Source organism: Gadus chalcogrammus, chromosome 20, assembly GCF_026213295.1.
Source record: "Gadus chalcogrammus isolate NIFS_2021 chromosome 20, NIFS_Gcha_1.0, whole genome shotgun sequence".
Classification (NCBI taxonomy): domain Eukaryota; kingdom Metazoa; phylum Chordata; class Actinopteri; order Gadiformes; family Gadidae; genus Gadus; species Gadus chalcogrammus.
Window position 1 is genome coordinate 3,762,383 of NC_079431.1, and position 14,275 is coordinate 3,776,657.

At 45.4% G+C, this 14,275-nt stretch overlaps 1 protein-coding gene across 1 annotated transcript in view; it reads right to left on the reverse strand.

Annotated features, from left to right (window-relative positions):
- The window catches only part of LOC130373014 (activin receptor type-1C), a 19,369-nt gene extending 5,959 nt beyond the window's left edge, over positions 1-13,410 (reverse strand). The window contains exons 1-6 of the mRNA XM_056579214.1: positions 12,372-13,410; positions 9,274-9,504; positions 4,290-4,529; positions 3,387-3,617; positions 2,600-2,767; positions 427-583 (exon numbers count right to left, since the gene is read on the reverse strand). Coding sequence (XP_056435189.1) covers positions 427-583; positions 2,600-2,767; positions 3,387-3,617; positions 4,290-4,529; positions 9,274-9,504; positions 12,372-12,441 — 1,097 coding nt within the window. The 5' untranslated portion in view covers positions 12,442-13,410. The remainder of the gene's footprint in view (positions 1-426; positions 584-2,599; positions 2,768-3,386; positions 3,618-4,289; positions 4,530-9,273; positions 9,505-12,371) is intronic.
- Positions 13,411-14,275: the final 865 nt, after the last annotated feature.

The following is a 14,275-nucleotide window of genomic DNA, read 5'->3' on the forward strand; positions in this document are numbered from 1 at the left end:
TAGACCCCACTGCCTCAGTGTACTGCTCCACCTAGACCCTACTGCGTCAGTGGACTGCACCACCTAGACCTACTGCCTCAGTGGACTGCACCACCTAGACCTACTGCCTCAGTGTACTGCTCCACCTAGACCTACTGCCTCAGTGTACTGCTCCACCTAGACCTACTGCTCCACCTAGACCTACTGCTCCACCTAGACCTACTGCCTCAGTATACTCCTCCACCTAGACCTACTGCCTCAGTGTACTCCTCCACCTAGGCCCTACTCCTGCCTCAGTGTACTGCTACACCTAGACCTACTCCTCCACCTAGACCTACTGCCTCAGTGTACTGCTACACCTAGACCTACTCCTCCACCTAGACCTACTGCCTCAGTGTACTCCTCCACCTAGGCCCTACTCCTGCCTCAGTGTACCGCTCCACCCACCTCTTGGTGCCGACGCGGTGGTTGGCGGGGACGTGGACGGTGTCGGCGCTGGAGTCGTGCTTCACGGCCAGGCCCAGGTCGGCGATGGCGGCGGCACCGCTCTTCTTCACCAGGACGTTCTTGGACTTGATGTCTCGGTGGGCGATGGCCGGCTTCCCTGCAGGTCCAACACGTAGATTTATACATCATAATGTTGTATAATGAATGTATATTACGTCTACTTACCGATTATATAGCAGTATAATGTATGTATATTATACACTATACAGTCATATTGTGTGTGTACATTTACACATTATATAGTTGTATGATGTGTGTATATTTACATATTATATAGTGGTATAATGTATGTTTATTTATAAATTATATAGTAGAATAATGTATGCATATTCTGATTGCGTATAGTAGCATAATTATGCATATTTAGATATGATAAAGTGGTATAATGTATTTACATATTTGCTACAGGTATATACATTATATAGTAGTATAATGTATATATATTGACGTATCTTAATAACATTTGTAGTCAGTTCATATTTAATTCCTCCAGCAGTCCTGACTCCTGTTAGACTAGCTACAGCTCTGTGATAAATGGCCTTCATTCTAAATCAATTATGAGCGCTTATACAACAGACCTGCGTTTCAACTTTAAGATTAGGAACCAACTCTGAAACTCTTTACCCCCTGCTGTGCGTGGCATCTAGTATTAAATATAAAGTAAGGTAGAGATTTTAGGGAGATTTTAAAAATAACTGCAGCGTTATTTTTTAGAAGGGAGGATTAATTCCGCACCGCCATAATCCTCCGCATAGCCCTCCCTGAACACGATGATGAGTGGCCGAAGGTTCATCATCATGAGGGATAACTGTGTCCTGCAAGCTCGTAGCACGGTCTCAGGTCAAGCCAAGTTCACTTGTATATCCCTTCAACACAGAAGAGGGATCCCTCCACCTCAATGAAAACTATGAATGCAGTTTTCAGCATAGGAGTAGACCTCAGTAGTATACTACCGTTAAAGTATTCGTTTACTAGAGTATAAGCACACTCCAGTATTTAACAGCCTCCTGTATGAGTAAACTCCAGTATTAAGCATACTCCAGTATTATAAAACTTGAGTATAAGCAGACTATAGTGTTAGTATACTTCAGTATTATTATCCTCCAGTATTAAGCACACTCCAGTATTAAAACCCTCCAGTATTAGTATACTCTAGGTGGAACATTGGAGACCTACGTTGGAGACCTACGCTAGAGACCTACGTTAATGACCTACATTTGAAACCTACATTTGAGACCTACGTTTGAGACCTACGTTAAAGACCTCTGTTGGAGACCTACGTGAGAGACCTACGTTAAAGACCTACATTTGAAACCTACATTTGAGACCTACGTTGGAGACCTGCGTTGGAGACCTATGTTAGAGACCTACATTAGACAGTCCCTCCAGAAAAATGCGGCCTTTTTTTTTATGATTGCTGCGGCCAAAAATCCTTGATTATGCGGCACGTTTTCTTAAAAAATGCGATGAAATATGCGGCATATTTATGCAATTTTATGCGATGAAAATGCGGGAACTTGCGAAAAATGCAGCTTTTCGATGACTTTCACGTCGCGTAAATACGTCACTTCATGATGTTCCCATGGCAACAGGGGGAAATGGCTGCTCTTGAGTGAAGTGAACGAAAAAGCGGGGATTATGGAATCATGCAAGCCAAACATATTTTGCGCGGAAATCTGCAATTTATGAGGAGAAAGTGCGGCATATTTGAAAAAAAGGGGCCCCCGCATGAATATGCAGACTTTGGCTGATTATGTGTTGAATTATGCGATCGCATAATCGCGTTTTTCTGGAGGGACTGGTTAGAGACCTGCGTTAGAGACCTACGTTAGAGACCTATGTTTGAGACCTACGTTGGAGACCTGCGTTGGAGACCTACGTTTGAGACCTACGTTGGAGACCTGCGTTGGAGACCTACGTTAGAGACCTACGTTTGAGACCTACGTTTGAGACCTACGTTGGAGACCTGCGTTGGAGACCTACGTTAGAGACCTACGTTTGAGACCTACGTTAGAGACCTACGTTAGAGACCTACGTTGGAGACCTATGTTAGAGACCTATTTTAGAGACCTACGTTTGAGACCTACGTTGGAGACCTGCGTTGGAGACCTACCCTGCGTGCCGATGATCTCCATGTGGAGGTGGGCGAGGCCACTGGCCAGGGAGGAGGCCAGCAGCACCATGGCCTCCACAGACACCGTGTAGCGGTTCAGGTAGTCGAAGAGGGAGCCGTGCTCGTGGTACTCCGACACCAGCCACAGCTGGGTCCACGACCCGTTGTCTGGACACACAGAGGGAGAGGAGGACAAAGGCTGGAGGAATGCCTGGTGGAGGCCGAATAGTGACACGCCAAAACTAAGAAAACACTAAGGCCCAATCCCATTTCTACCCCTTACCCCTTAACCCTTACCCCTCCCCCTTGTTTTGAAGGGGTAAGGGGAAGGGGTAAGGGGTAGAAATGGGATTGGGCCTAAATGTTACATCATTGAATAAAAAACGACCATTCAATAATTTCAAATATCATAAAAATAGAGGCATTGAATTATAGTGTGAAATACAAAGACTACGCCCGGTGTACTAAACCAAATTGCTTAATACCTCGTATATTAGGTCCACTAGTATATAAAAAACAACAATACAGACATACAAGCGTTTTCGTCCCTGAGCAACTTCCAAACGTGTTTGGCAGCTATATGCCCTTACTTCGGATGTAGGAGGTCTAAGTCGTTAAGGTAGGGCTAAGGCATAAGGCCCTACCTTAATGACATAAACCATATCCATATACATAAGTAAGGCCCTATAGCTGCAAAACTTGTTTGGACCAAAAGCAGTCGCTGAAAGAATTGACAAGACCCTGAAGGTCAGGTGACTTCCCAGACGCCCTTATACGGTCCCCTTACCCTTGTTGTCGGCGGCGATGAAGCCCAGGATGTTCTCGTGCCGCAGCATGATGGTCTGGTAGATCTCGGCCTCGCGGAACCAGGAGCGCTCCTCCCGCGACGAGAAGATCTTCACCGCCACGTCCTCGCCGCGCCACTTCCCCCGCCACACCTCGCCGAAGCGGCCCTTCCCCACGCACTCCTGCAGCACGATGGTCCTCGCGATGGTCCGCTGGACCAGCAGCGGCAGCCCTGGGGGGGGGGACAGCGGGGAGGGACGGTGGGACCAGGGTTGAAAATGTAGGCCGGGTTTTTTACTTTTTAAAGATCGCTTAAAACACATAAACTCCTTCCCCTCATCGCCTCCCTCCTTTTAACTATTCCTAGTTTTATATACCGACTTCAGTCTTTTAACTACCCGGTTCACCTGTCGACTCGGTTCACCTGTCGAGTCGGTTCACCTGTCGACCCGGTTCACCTGTCGACCCGGTTCACCTGTCGACCCGGTCAACCTGTCGACTCGGTCAACCTGTCGACTCTGTTCACCTGTCGACCCGGTTCACCTGTCGACCCGGTTCACCTGTCGACTCTGTTCACCTGTCGACCCGGTTCACCTGTCGACCCGGTTCACCTGTCGACGCGGTTCACCTGTCGACGCGGTTCACCTGTCGACTCGGTTCACCTGTCGACCCGGTCCACCTGTCGACGCGGTTCACCTGTCGACGCGGTTCACCTGTCGACTCGGTTCACCTGTCGACCCGGTTCACCTGTCGACGCGGTTCACCTGTCGACCCGGTCCACCTGTCGACTCGGTTCACCTGTCGACCCGGTTCACCTGTCGACGCGGTTCACCTGTCGACCCGGTCCACCTGTCGACGCGGTCCACCTGTCGACTCGGCCCACCTGTCGACTCGGTCCACCTACCGGAGCCGGATCCCGACGTGCTCATGTCATAGATGAGCTCCTTCAGACACTTGTCGGGGGACATGACCAGGTCCTCCAGCGGCTCCTCTGGGTCCTGCTTGTTGGCCCTCCGGTAGGAGCAGCGCTGGCTCTGGAGGGCCAGGACCCCCAGCAGGCCGGCCACACACAGCAGGCAGCAGGGCACCACCACCACCAGGGCCAGCTCCAGCCCGGCCCAGCCCGGCTCCGCCGACGGCCTGTCTGCCCACCGCGACCAGGGAGAGGGACAGCGTCAGCACGCTGGGAACTGGTGTGTACTGGTAGATACTGGTATATACTGGTATATACTGGTATATACTGGTATGTACTGGTATGTACTGTTATGTACTGTTATACATGCTAAATAGTGTTATATAGTGTTATGTACTGGTATGTACAGTTATATACTGGTATACACTGGTATATACTGTTATGTACTGGTATGTACAGTTATATACTGGTATATACTGGTATATACTGTAATGTACAGTTATACATGCTAAATAGTGTTATATAGTGTTATATACTGCTGTGTACTGCTGTATACTGTTATATACTGTTATATACTGGTATATACTGTTATATACTGTTATATACTGTTATGTACTGTTATGTACAGTTATACATGCTATATAGTGTTATATAGTGTTATACTGTTGTGTACTGCTATATACTGTTATGTACAGTTATACATGTTATATTCTGTTAAACATGCAAGGTAATGTAATATACTGTTCATCATACTGTTCGTATGTAGTAGTACTGTAAGATACTGTTATAGACAGTTATGTTCTGTAATATCCTGTAATATACTGTTATGATCTGTTATACAAAAAGCACATTTAAACATTTAATTAAATCTGTGAAAGTCAGTAGTCAAATGTGTGCTGGCTTTATGTCTTTATGGCTCTCAAGGTCGGTTATGACTATAAAAGTCTTCTAGTGTGTTCCCAGATGAACAAGCAAAAGGATTTGACCGGGAGTAGAAAAAAAGAGACAAAACTGTCAACAGGGGGGAAACACAGGTGACCGTAATTCTCGCCAACAAAGATGACGCACATTTCACAAGGGGGGTGAACAAGAAGTGCGTGGGGTTTGTCAGGATTCTGACCGCTAAGAGAGGGCTTTCGGTAACAGCGTGTATGCTGCGGACAATAAGAGTCTCAAAACTCAACAGCCTATCAACAAGGGTTTGAGACCCGAGTTCTGTCTGGGTTAGAGTCCTAGAATCCGGGTTGGAGTCCCGGAGAAAGGATCAAGTTCCTTTAGGTCGGGTTGGAGTCTCTGATACGTGGGTACCAGAGAGACTGTTGATCTGATCTTAAATACATTCCACTTTCTAAAATGCTGATCTGTTTTACAAATTTCTTTGCATGTGTTTCTTATCTATTATTTTATTTTATTGTATGACAATGTTTATATATGAAGCACTTTGAGGTCCGCTTGTGGATGAAAAGTGCTACATAAATAAAATTGCCTTGCCTTGCCTATCAGCATTTTGATGCATTCATAGACACAGAGTGTGCACGGTCTAATGCGTCCACTTTACCCTCACATGTGTGTTGCTTGTTTCCGTACCGATGTCAAGTATCAATCTTGTGTTCACACAATGATGCTAGTACCCTCTAGTGGAGTTTCCATCAGCGCTCAAAGGAGGAAGCTGTGGAAGAGGAAGAATAATAATTCTGCATGTAAAATCGCACCGATGATATGGCCTCCTTCAAAGGCCGTCAACACTCACAAAGCCACGACGAGCAGAATACAAACAAGCAGTCTCTCTGCACTTTGGCTGGCTCTACTTTGGGATTAAACCTCTCAGTCCGCGTAGTATGATGATCCTCTTGCAGGATTTGGGACATACTATCTTTAGAAACATTCTCTCTTTCCGCTCCGGGCCTGGTGATTGTGGGGGTGAGCCGAAGCCTGACCAGACAGCCAGACACAACACAGACCCACGCCATTGTGTCTCATCGCTTTAATGACCGTCCTATAGGTGCAGCGATGGATAACAGGATATGGGATTCCTTTCTGTTAGGTCATGACTGCATGCTATTGGTTATGGATAGCCGCCCTGCGTAGGACTTAGTTGGTAACACAAACGCCATGGAATCAAACATGAAAACGTGTATGTGATTCATTCGATTACAATTGAATTCTTAATACAACTTGGAGGTAATTAGGTAATGATTCTAGTTTTGCTATGCACAAGCCGATTGTTTGTTATGTGATTATAGCATTTTTTGAGTACCTGAAACATATTGCGAGAAAGTGAACACAAAATTGAGATATTTCAAATGTTGTATTTGTAACCCTGTACAATCTTCTTGCAGAGGGACAAAAACAACAACTTAAGAGCAGTTGTTTCTTTCATTCCTGTAGCCTGCTGACTCTCTCTCCTTGACAAATAAATAAAGTCCTTATTCACCATTTCTAAGCACTCACCACCGCATGAGAGATCACATCCCAAGTCCCCACAACGTTTTCTCTATCATCAGGTTTTATGCATCGATGTTTTTATTCAGTGGCAGTTTTGAGGAGAGATGGGATAAGCTATTCATGACTAAAAGTATTAATCGTCTCCGTTATTATTCTGACATTTAAAACCTGTCCTTGCCTCTTTCTCTCTCTCTCTCCTCTCTCTCTCCTCTCTCTCTCTCTCTCTCCTACCTATCAACTACACCAAAAGGGACTTGGAATGTGAGTTTAACAGTATCACTAACGATGATTATTTGGATATAATGATGAATTATTTTTTCATATTAAATCAGATTTCTATATTTTCTTGCACTCTCTGTCGTTGGCTGAATAGCTTTTGATCAAAAATCTGCAGATGGCCAACACGATTCCTCGGGACTAAACAAATACAATATCGTATCAATACTTGTATCATGTAAACTCACATACAACATGTCTCCCTGTTAATCTCCCTGTTATACTCCCCGTAGTATTTCTGAAAAAGCAAAACGCTGCACTATTAAACAGCATTTGTATTGCATGTACTGTATGCATTACATCCGCATTCTGGTATCTGGGCAAAGTCAGTGTTGCTCCACAGAAGTGCAGAGAGAAGTGCTATAGAGAGACTAGGAAGGTTTGAACAGCCGTCTATGTAAATGCTACCATGAAGCTAATCAGAGAGGGTACAGGGTATGGAGAACAGTTGGCAGTATAAGAGCAGGGGACGGATTGATTCTGCTGTCTGTTGTCCTGACCCCCCCCCCACACAGCCCCAGCCCTCTTCCCTCGACACCCAGATAAAGCGTCCATATATCCTCCCGGCTCCAGTCCAGTCAGGGCCCAAAGGGGATCACATTGATACTCATCATGATAGGATGAATTTGTCAAAGATTGAACTTTTTCGTTTTATTGATCCCTATCCTTTCATTGGCACAGACGGCCACTAGGAAACACCTGCATATCAGCATTGCCCACAATCAATGTGGTTGCCAGGGCAACCAAGAAACCTGATGTGCCAACTGTGCACTGCAGTCCCAACTCTGCTGACATAATGAATACCTTTGAGTCTCGTAAATACAGATACTCAAGCCACTGTGAGTCAGCATGTTCTTGTGCAGCCATTTACAGCCACGGCAGCACAAGACATACACTGCAACATCATACACAAGCTGCCTTTCAAATCAAATGACTGTTTCCAGTCGTTTATTTTCATCTCGCTCGGAAACACACAGCCGGAGAACAAACATAGGGTTGTAATAAACCTTTTGTTTGGCTATGGGGACCAGAAAGGAAAGGTTTTACTCATAACCAAGGCATGATTCATCAGAGGACAAGGCCAGTGTGTTATGCTGTGATTGGACACGTGTGTAGGTTGAGGATGTTCAAAAGCAGTTTTTCTTTTTACATTCCATAATCACTTTCTGCCTAAGGCATTATACTAAATACAAGATGAACCTTTAAATACATCTTGGGCAATTATGCTATGAGGCTAACGATATGTCGGAGGACCCTCTAGTCCGACTCAGGCCCACATGAGCGTAGACGAGGTATTTATAAACCATGGAGAGTGATGGTTCCCCTGGTACCACCGCCAGCAGAACACGACATCACAGGTCTAGCGGAACCGGGCTCCATGAGTCTGGCAGAGGAGACCGTCCAGTCTGCCAGGGAAACGCAGTTGTGAAAGAACGGAATGAAGAGTGAGAGAGAGAGAGAGAGAGAGAGAGAGAGAGAGAGAGAGAGAGAGAGAGAGAGAGAGAGAGAGAGAGAGAGAGAGAGAGAGAGAGAGAGAGAGAGAGAGAGAGAATATATAAAGAGAGAGCGAGATAGGGTGAGGAAAGGGAGAGGATAGGGGGAGAGCAGAGGGAGAGAGAGGGTGAAGAGAGGGCGGAGAGCAGAGAACACGACATCACAGGTCTAGCGGAACCGGGCTCCATGAGTCTGGCAGAGGAGACCGTCCAGTCTGCCAGGGAAACGCAGTTGTGAAAGAACGGAATGAAGAGTGAGAGAGAGAGAGAGAGAGAGAGAGAGAGAGAGAGAGAGAGAGAGAGAGAGAGAGAGAGAGGAGAGAGAGAGAGAGAGAGAGAGAGAGAGAGAGAGAGAGAGAGAGAGAGAGAGAGAGAGAGAGAGAGAGCGAGAGAGAGAGAGAGAGAGAGAGAGAGAGAGAGAGAGAGAGAGAGAGAGATAGAGAGAAAGAGAGAGAGAGAGAGAGAGAGAGAGAGAGAGAGAGAGAGAGAGATCGAGAGAGCAGAGAGAGACGTGAGAGGAGAGAGAGAAAAGGGAGAAAATGGAGGGGCAAGAGGTAGAGACGGGAGAGGGAGGAAGGAGAGAGGAGAGAGAAGAGAATGAAATTAGAAGCGAGTAGATAGAGAAGAGAGAGAAGAGAGATTATGTCCTTGGCGTCACGTCAGCTCCCACTCGTCTGCTTAATGACTGAATAAATGCAAATAACACAAAATCACACCGCCGCCCCCATCACCACATGCCCCATCGCCGCTCCGGGCCGTACCTGAGTACAGGTGCAGCGTCACGTTGTTACAGAAGTCGGTGAAGCAGCAGTGCCTCTTGGACAGGTTGCGGGAGCCTTGGCAGAACATCTGCCCGCTGTACTGGGCCGGCGTCAGGCATGACTTGACCCGCTCCTCCTTGCCGTTGACCAGCGTCACCGAGTTCCAGCATGCCCCGGCCGGTTCCGTCTCGCACGTGTGGTTCGTGCACAGGTGGCACACACACCTGAGGGCTGGAGGAAGGAACGAAGGAACAGTCAGCAACTCTCCGTGTTCGCTATGTTTTAGTCACTCGCAGATTGTGTCCTCGCAGCCTCGCTAGGCTAATTGGAAGCCGATTTGGACGAAGGTGTCACGAGGGTTCAGTCTGTCACCTACCTGTGGAGCTACTTTCGACCCACCAAATAGATCATTATTATTATAACAAATCTTTGTATATTACTCATCCCTACTGTATTCCCCCTTTAAGTCTTTAAACATAGCCTACGTAGGATAAAGAAAAATATACAAGGGCCAAATTATCTAAAACTACATATGTAAATAAATGACTAAATAGAAATAAATGACTAAAAGGAACTAAATGATTAAATGCAACGCCTTTGCTTTATTTTCCACCAGCAGTGCTCCTTTCCACAACATGCAACCTGTTTCAAATCCTGCTGACTAAACCAGTATAACCACCCTATGTGTCTTTTATGATCGTCCCTGTTGTTATGATGAAACCAGGCACCACCTCCAAAGAAACAGCGACGCATATTTTGAAAAATATAAATTTTTTCCACGTTGCTTTCACAGGAGCGTGAGAAACGCCTTGGCAACAGCAGCTCAGTCCCGCGTTACTCCGCTGCAGGTCTGAGAGACAGTGTTGCCAGATTGGGCCATATTTCCCCGCCCAATCTGGCCCAATCTGGCAACACTCATTGAGACGTAATACGACGCAAGGAGCCGCAACACGACGCGAGGATACGCAATAAGACGCAAGGAGACGCGCGGTATACGCCGAGGGAACATCGCAGGAGCTGCCGTTTTCCTGAACTGTCTGTGGGGGGGGGCACTGGTTATGTAAGACGGACTCTGCTGCTGGAGGGGCTGTAATGCCTCTTAATCTAACACCCGGATAAGCTGCTGCTCTTCTGGGTGGCTGATGTGCTATCCTGCCTGGCCGGGGAAGGCTGCTGGGACCGGTCACAGCCAGGTTCTCACAGAAAAACGCATGGGAACTGAGTTTATATCCTTCAATGTTTAGTGGGGTTACTGCTGGTTATTCTACCTGGAGGCTGATTACAAATCAGGGCCTCCATTAGTTCAATGTCTTGATCATGATTTCATGTATAATGGGTTCCCTGCATGTCATTTTCAATAGGAAATCTTGATTTTAGTGTCATAGTTTTAGTTTTCACATGTTTGCTCACATTGAAAATAGTTAAACGTGAAGTTATAACAACATATTAAACGTTATAGGCTAAGGTGCACACTAACAATGGATTTATAATTGAGAGTATGGACTTCGTGACTAAAAAGTATTAAATGCAAATAAAATACTTATGTATAAGGTCTTCAAGATTGAATGATCTCTACTAAACATATAACAAAAAAATGGCCTTCATATTTCTGTGTGGCCCTTGCACCTGACCAACCAGGGAAGGCTTTGTTTCATAAACATTTCGTTTTTAACTCTAAAAGAAACAAATCTATACTTGTAAAGCGTAACTGCTTTATAATTGTAGCTTTTTTAACACCTATAGTCACACTTTAAACGATTGCATAATATAAAATATATGGCATTATATAAAAAATAGAAATTTTAAAATAGAAATACACAACTATCAATCAAATATGCTGATCTTAACAGCGCAAATATTTTTCTCATGCACCTGTACTTTTTTTTTTTACTATGAATATAACAAAATGTGGGCGCAGGCCATTGACACTGGCTCTGGAAAGAGTGAGAGGCACAGGAGCAGCAGGTGCTTTTCTTGCCCCTCTGTGTTTGATCACTCAACCGCCAGTTTCAAGCGTGCTTCTCTGGGAACGAGGTATGCCGATCATCAGGTGCGTCTGACAGTGGAGGTGATCGACGATGACGTTGTCGGCGGTGTATTAGAGGCGCCTGTGAGCAGCCTTTGCTTGCTTAAGAAGAATCGGCTACACTAAGCAAATATTAGATCACAAAAATAAATACAGAGTGAGTACATAACGCCAAGAGCACCGTGAGATCAAATACTGTTGCAGGGATGCAAATCCTAGTTAAGTTTGATAATTAACAAAGTATAATTGGCCGATGTCAAACATCAAGAACAGGAGAATGAACACAAGGAGTAGCAGATAACCGGTCCAACCTCAGACTTAACAATCTTATTTTCCTTGTGGTTAACCGATAAAATCCAGATGAGTAACCTACTGATGAAACAGCCGGTCCACAAAAACACATGAAAACACACCACTACTTGGCAACCAGGCCCCTTGACCCGTGGATCACCCAGGTGACTCACTCCTGACATCTGTTCCATGTGCTGGTCGTATTTATAGGCACTACTGTTTATTTAGGGTGCCGAATCACCAAGCTGTTCCAATCACAGAGGACCGCTGTCCAGGGGTTAGGCTTTCCAACCCCTGGATAGCTTACACTGGAAAAACAACAAGCTTGTTGTTTTCCCTGGATGTTATAGGCCTATACACTGTATTTTATTATTGCCAAAGTTTCAGTGTGTTGAGCGCATGAGTTCTAGCGGTTACCTACCAATTGGTGAAGCAACCATAAGCACCCATTTAATGTCCATTTCTTTCTCCATCACAAAAATATTCCTACTGATAATGAAAATGATTGCTCAGACTCCTTAAACTCTCATGTGCTTTGAGTAGTAGTAGGGCTACAATCTGACATGATCTCCATTCCAAGCACCAATGTAGGCTATGGGTCACATGGCATTATAACAATGAATAATAATAATAAAAAAAAAGCAATTAAAAAAATATTTCGACTGCACGTCGTTATCATGCTAAGTATTAAAGACAACCATAAAAAATAAAAGATAAAGCAGTCCTGAGAACAAACCCTGAGGAGCGGAACGTGTTGCAGAGTCCAGGTGGGTTGCAGTACCTTGGCTGAGCTGAGCGACGGACAGGAAAAGCAGCGCCGCCTCGACGCTCAGGGTCCGCAGACGATTCATCGCCGCGGTCGCATCTGGTCGTCTTGCTGCTGCCGCTGCCGCCGCCGCCGCTGCTGCCACTGCTGGACTCTGTTTAAACTGCTATTCCACCAGAATTCATCCCACTTTTTGAGTTGGCGCACTTCGACCACGACGCGCCCCGTGCATTGCTCCCTCTCAACAGGCACACACACAGGCGCACACCCGATAAGCAAAGAGCGAAAAGTGTATACGCAATAAAAGAATCGCTCCGCCTCTGTTGACAGGAGTAAGAGGATTACCGCGCTCTACACCCCAATGATAAACACACTGGGAGGGACTCCTTGACTGGAGGAGAGAGTGGGCACCTAGTGTCCAGTCGACTCTGCCCCCCGCTGTGCTTGAAGTAAGGAGGGCTGCGTATGAGGCTTCTCCTCGTGTCCTTAGTGCGTCCCTCCGGTTTATGCTCCTCCGGTAATGGTCCCAACAAATGAGTCGATTAAGCGAAACGCGCCATCTGTCTCTGTTGGTTCCTTGTCCCTGCAGGTGGCCTTAAAAACGTTTACCTGTTTCCCAATGCGAAATGGTCAGTCGGTGTGTGTGAGCCACTGATGACCACCAAGCGAGCGCCTTCTGAGCCTTTGCTCCAAAACAGTGAGCGAAACACTAGCTAGGCTCCAATATCTCAGTGCTCTGTGAGTTTGTCTCCTTATCTCTAATTATCTGCAGACATTCCCTGCGTAGCTGAACTCATCCAACCTGAAATTGCAATTTGCAATTACAGGAGGGGTGGTGTCACTTTGTTTTGATCTGGGTTATTGCATGCAAATATTTAAAACATTTGCACGCATATGTTTGAATAACATCTTTTAAAATATATATATATATCGCAATGTCATCAAAACCATGCATTGTTTTTGTACAATTATATATTCTATAATATGTGCAGATCATAAAAACAATTGATAATTGCAGATTGAAAGTATAAAATAGTCAAATTCCTGTCCACTTCAAACGTCTTCAGTTGCCTACTATAGGCCAACATTGGCCCACTATGAAGACCACTTAAAGCCCACTTGTCAATCTATCTATCAGGACGTGATGCATGCCACCTTTTCACTGAGTAGGACCGTAGGACAAACGCAGGTGTCAATCATAGCTCTAACTATGGGTCTCATATCTAGTCTGCAGTGGCTCATCTGTGGCAAAGCATCTGTGATGAAACAATTTTCTAATAAAGACATTATCGTGATGAAGAGCAACCATGAATTGAATGCAAAGCAAACCCAAAGTCTGCGTCGATAGCACTCGCCCATCAGAGCCGTGGTTCTGTGTGAAGAGAGCACTTTGAGTCCGGGATCCCTTTTAAGGACTTCACTCAGAGTGGTAATACCCAATTCAATAGCAAACACTTACTTAGGGACTGTGCCTAGAATAGCAGTTAAAAGATAAACATTGGATGATACAATTGATTTTAGTTTATACAAGCCAATTTACTCATCAAGTGTCTGTGATTGTGACCATTTCCCGTTTGTGTTCATGGAATTCACTGTGTATATAATTGATCAAACAAGTTGGTCTTTTTTTTAAAGCCAGGTTTACCGTCACTACATTCGACAGACCTGAACGTTTCATCCAGATCAGCTCAGATATTGTAGCCCTTCTGTTGACAATGTGAATGAGACCTAATCTGGTTTAAAAAAACAAACAGATTCTATGCCGGCTGACAAAAGTATAGTGACACTATTCAGTAGTTTGTATGTATTATGTTGACTGTGGTACAGTGTATATATTTGGGACAAATTAGTACAGGTGTATATATTTGGATGACAGTATGTAGTACAGTGTTTATATGTGGGTGATATTTTGTTTGAGG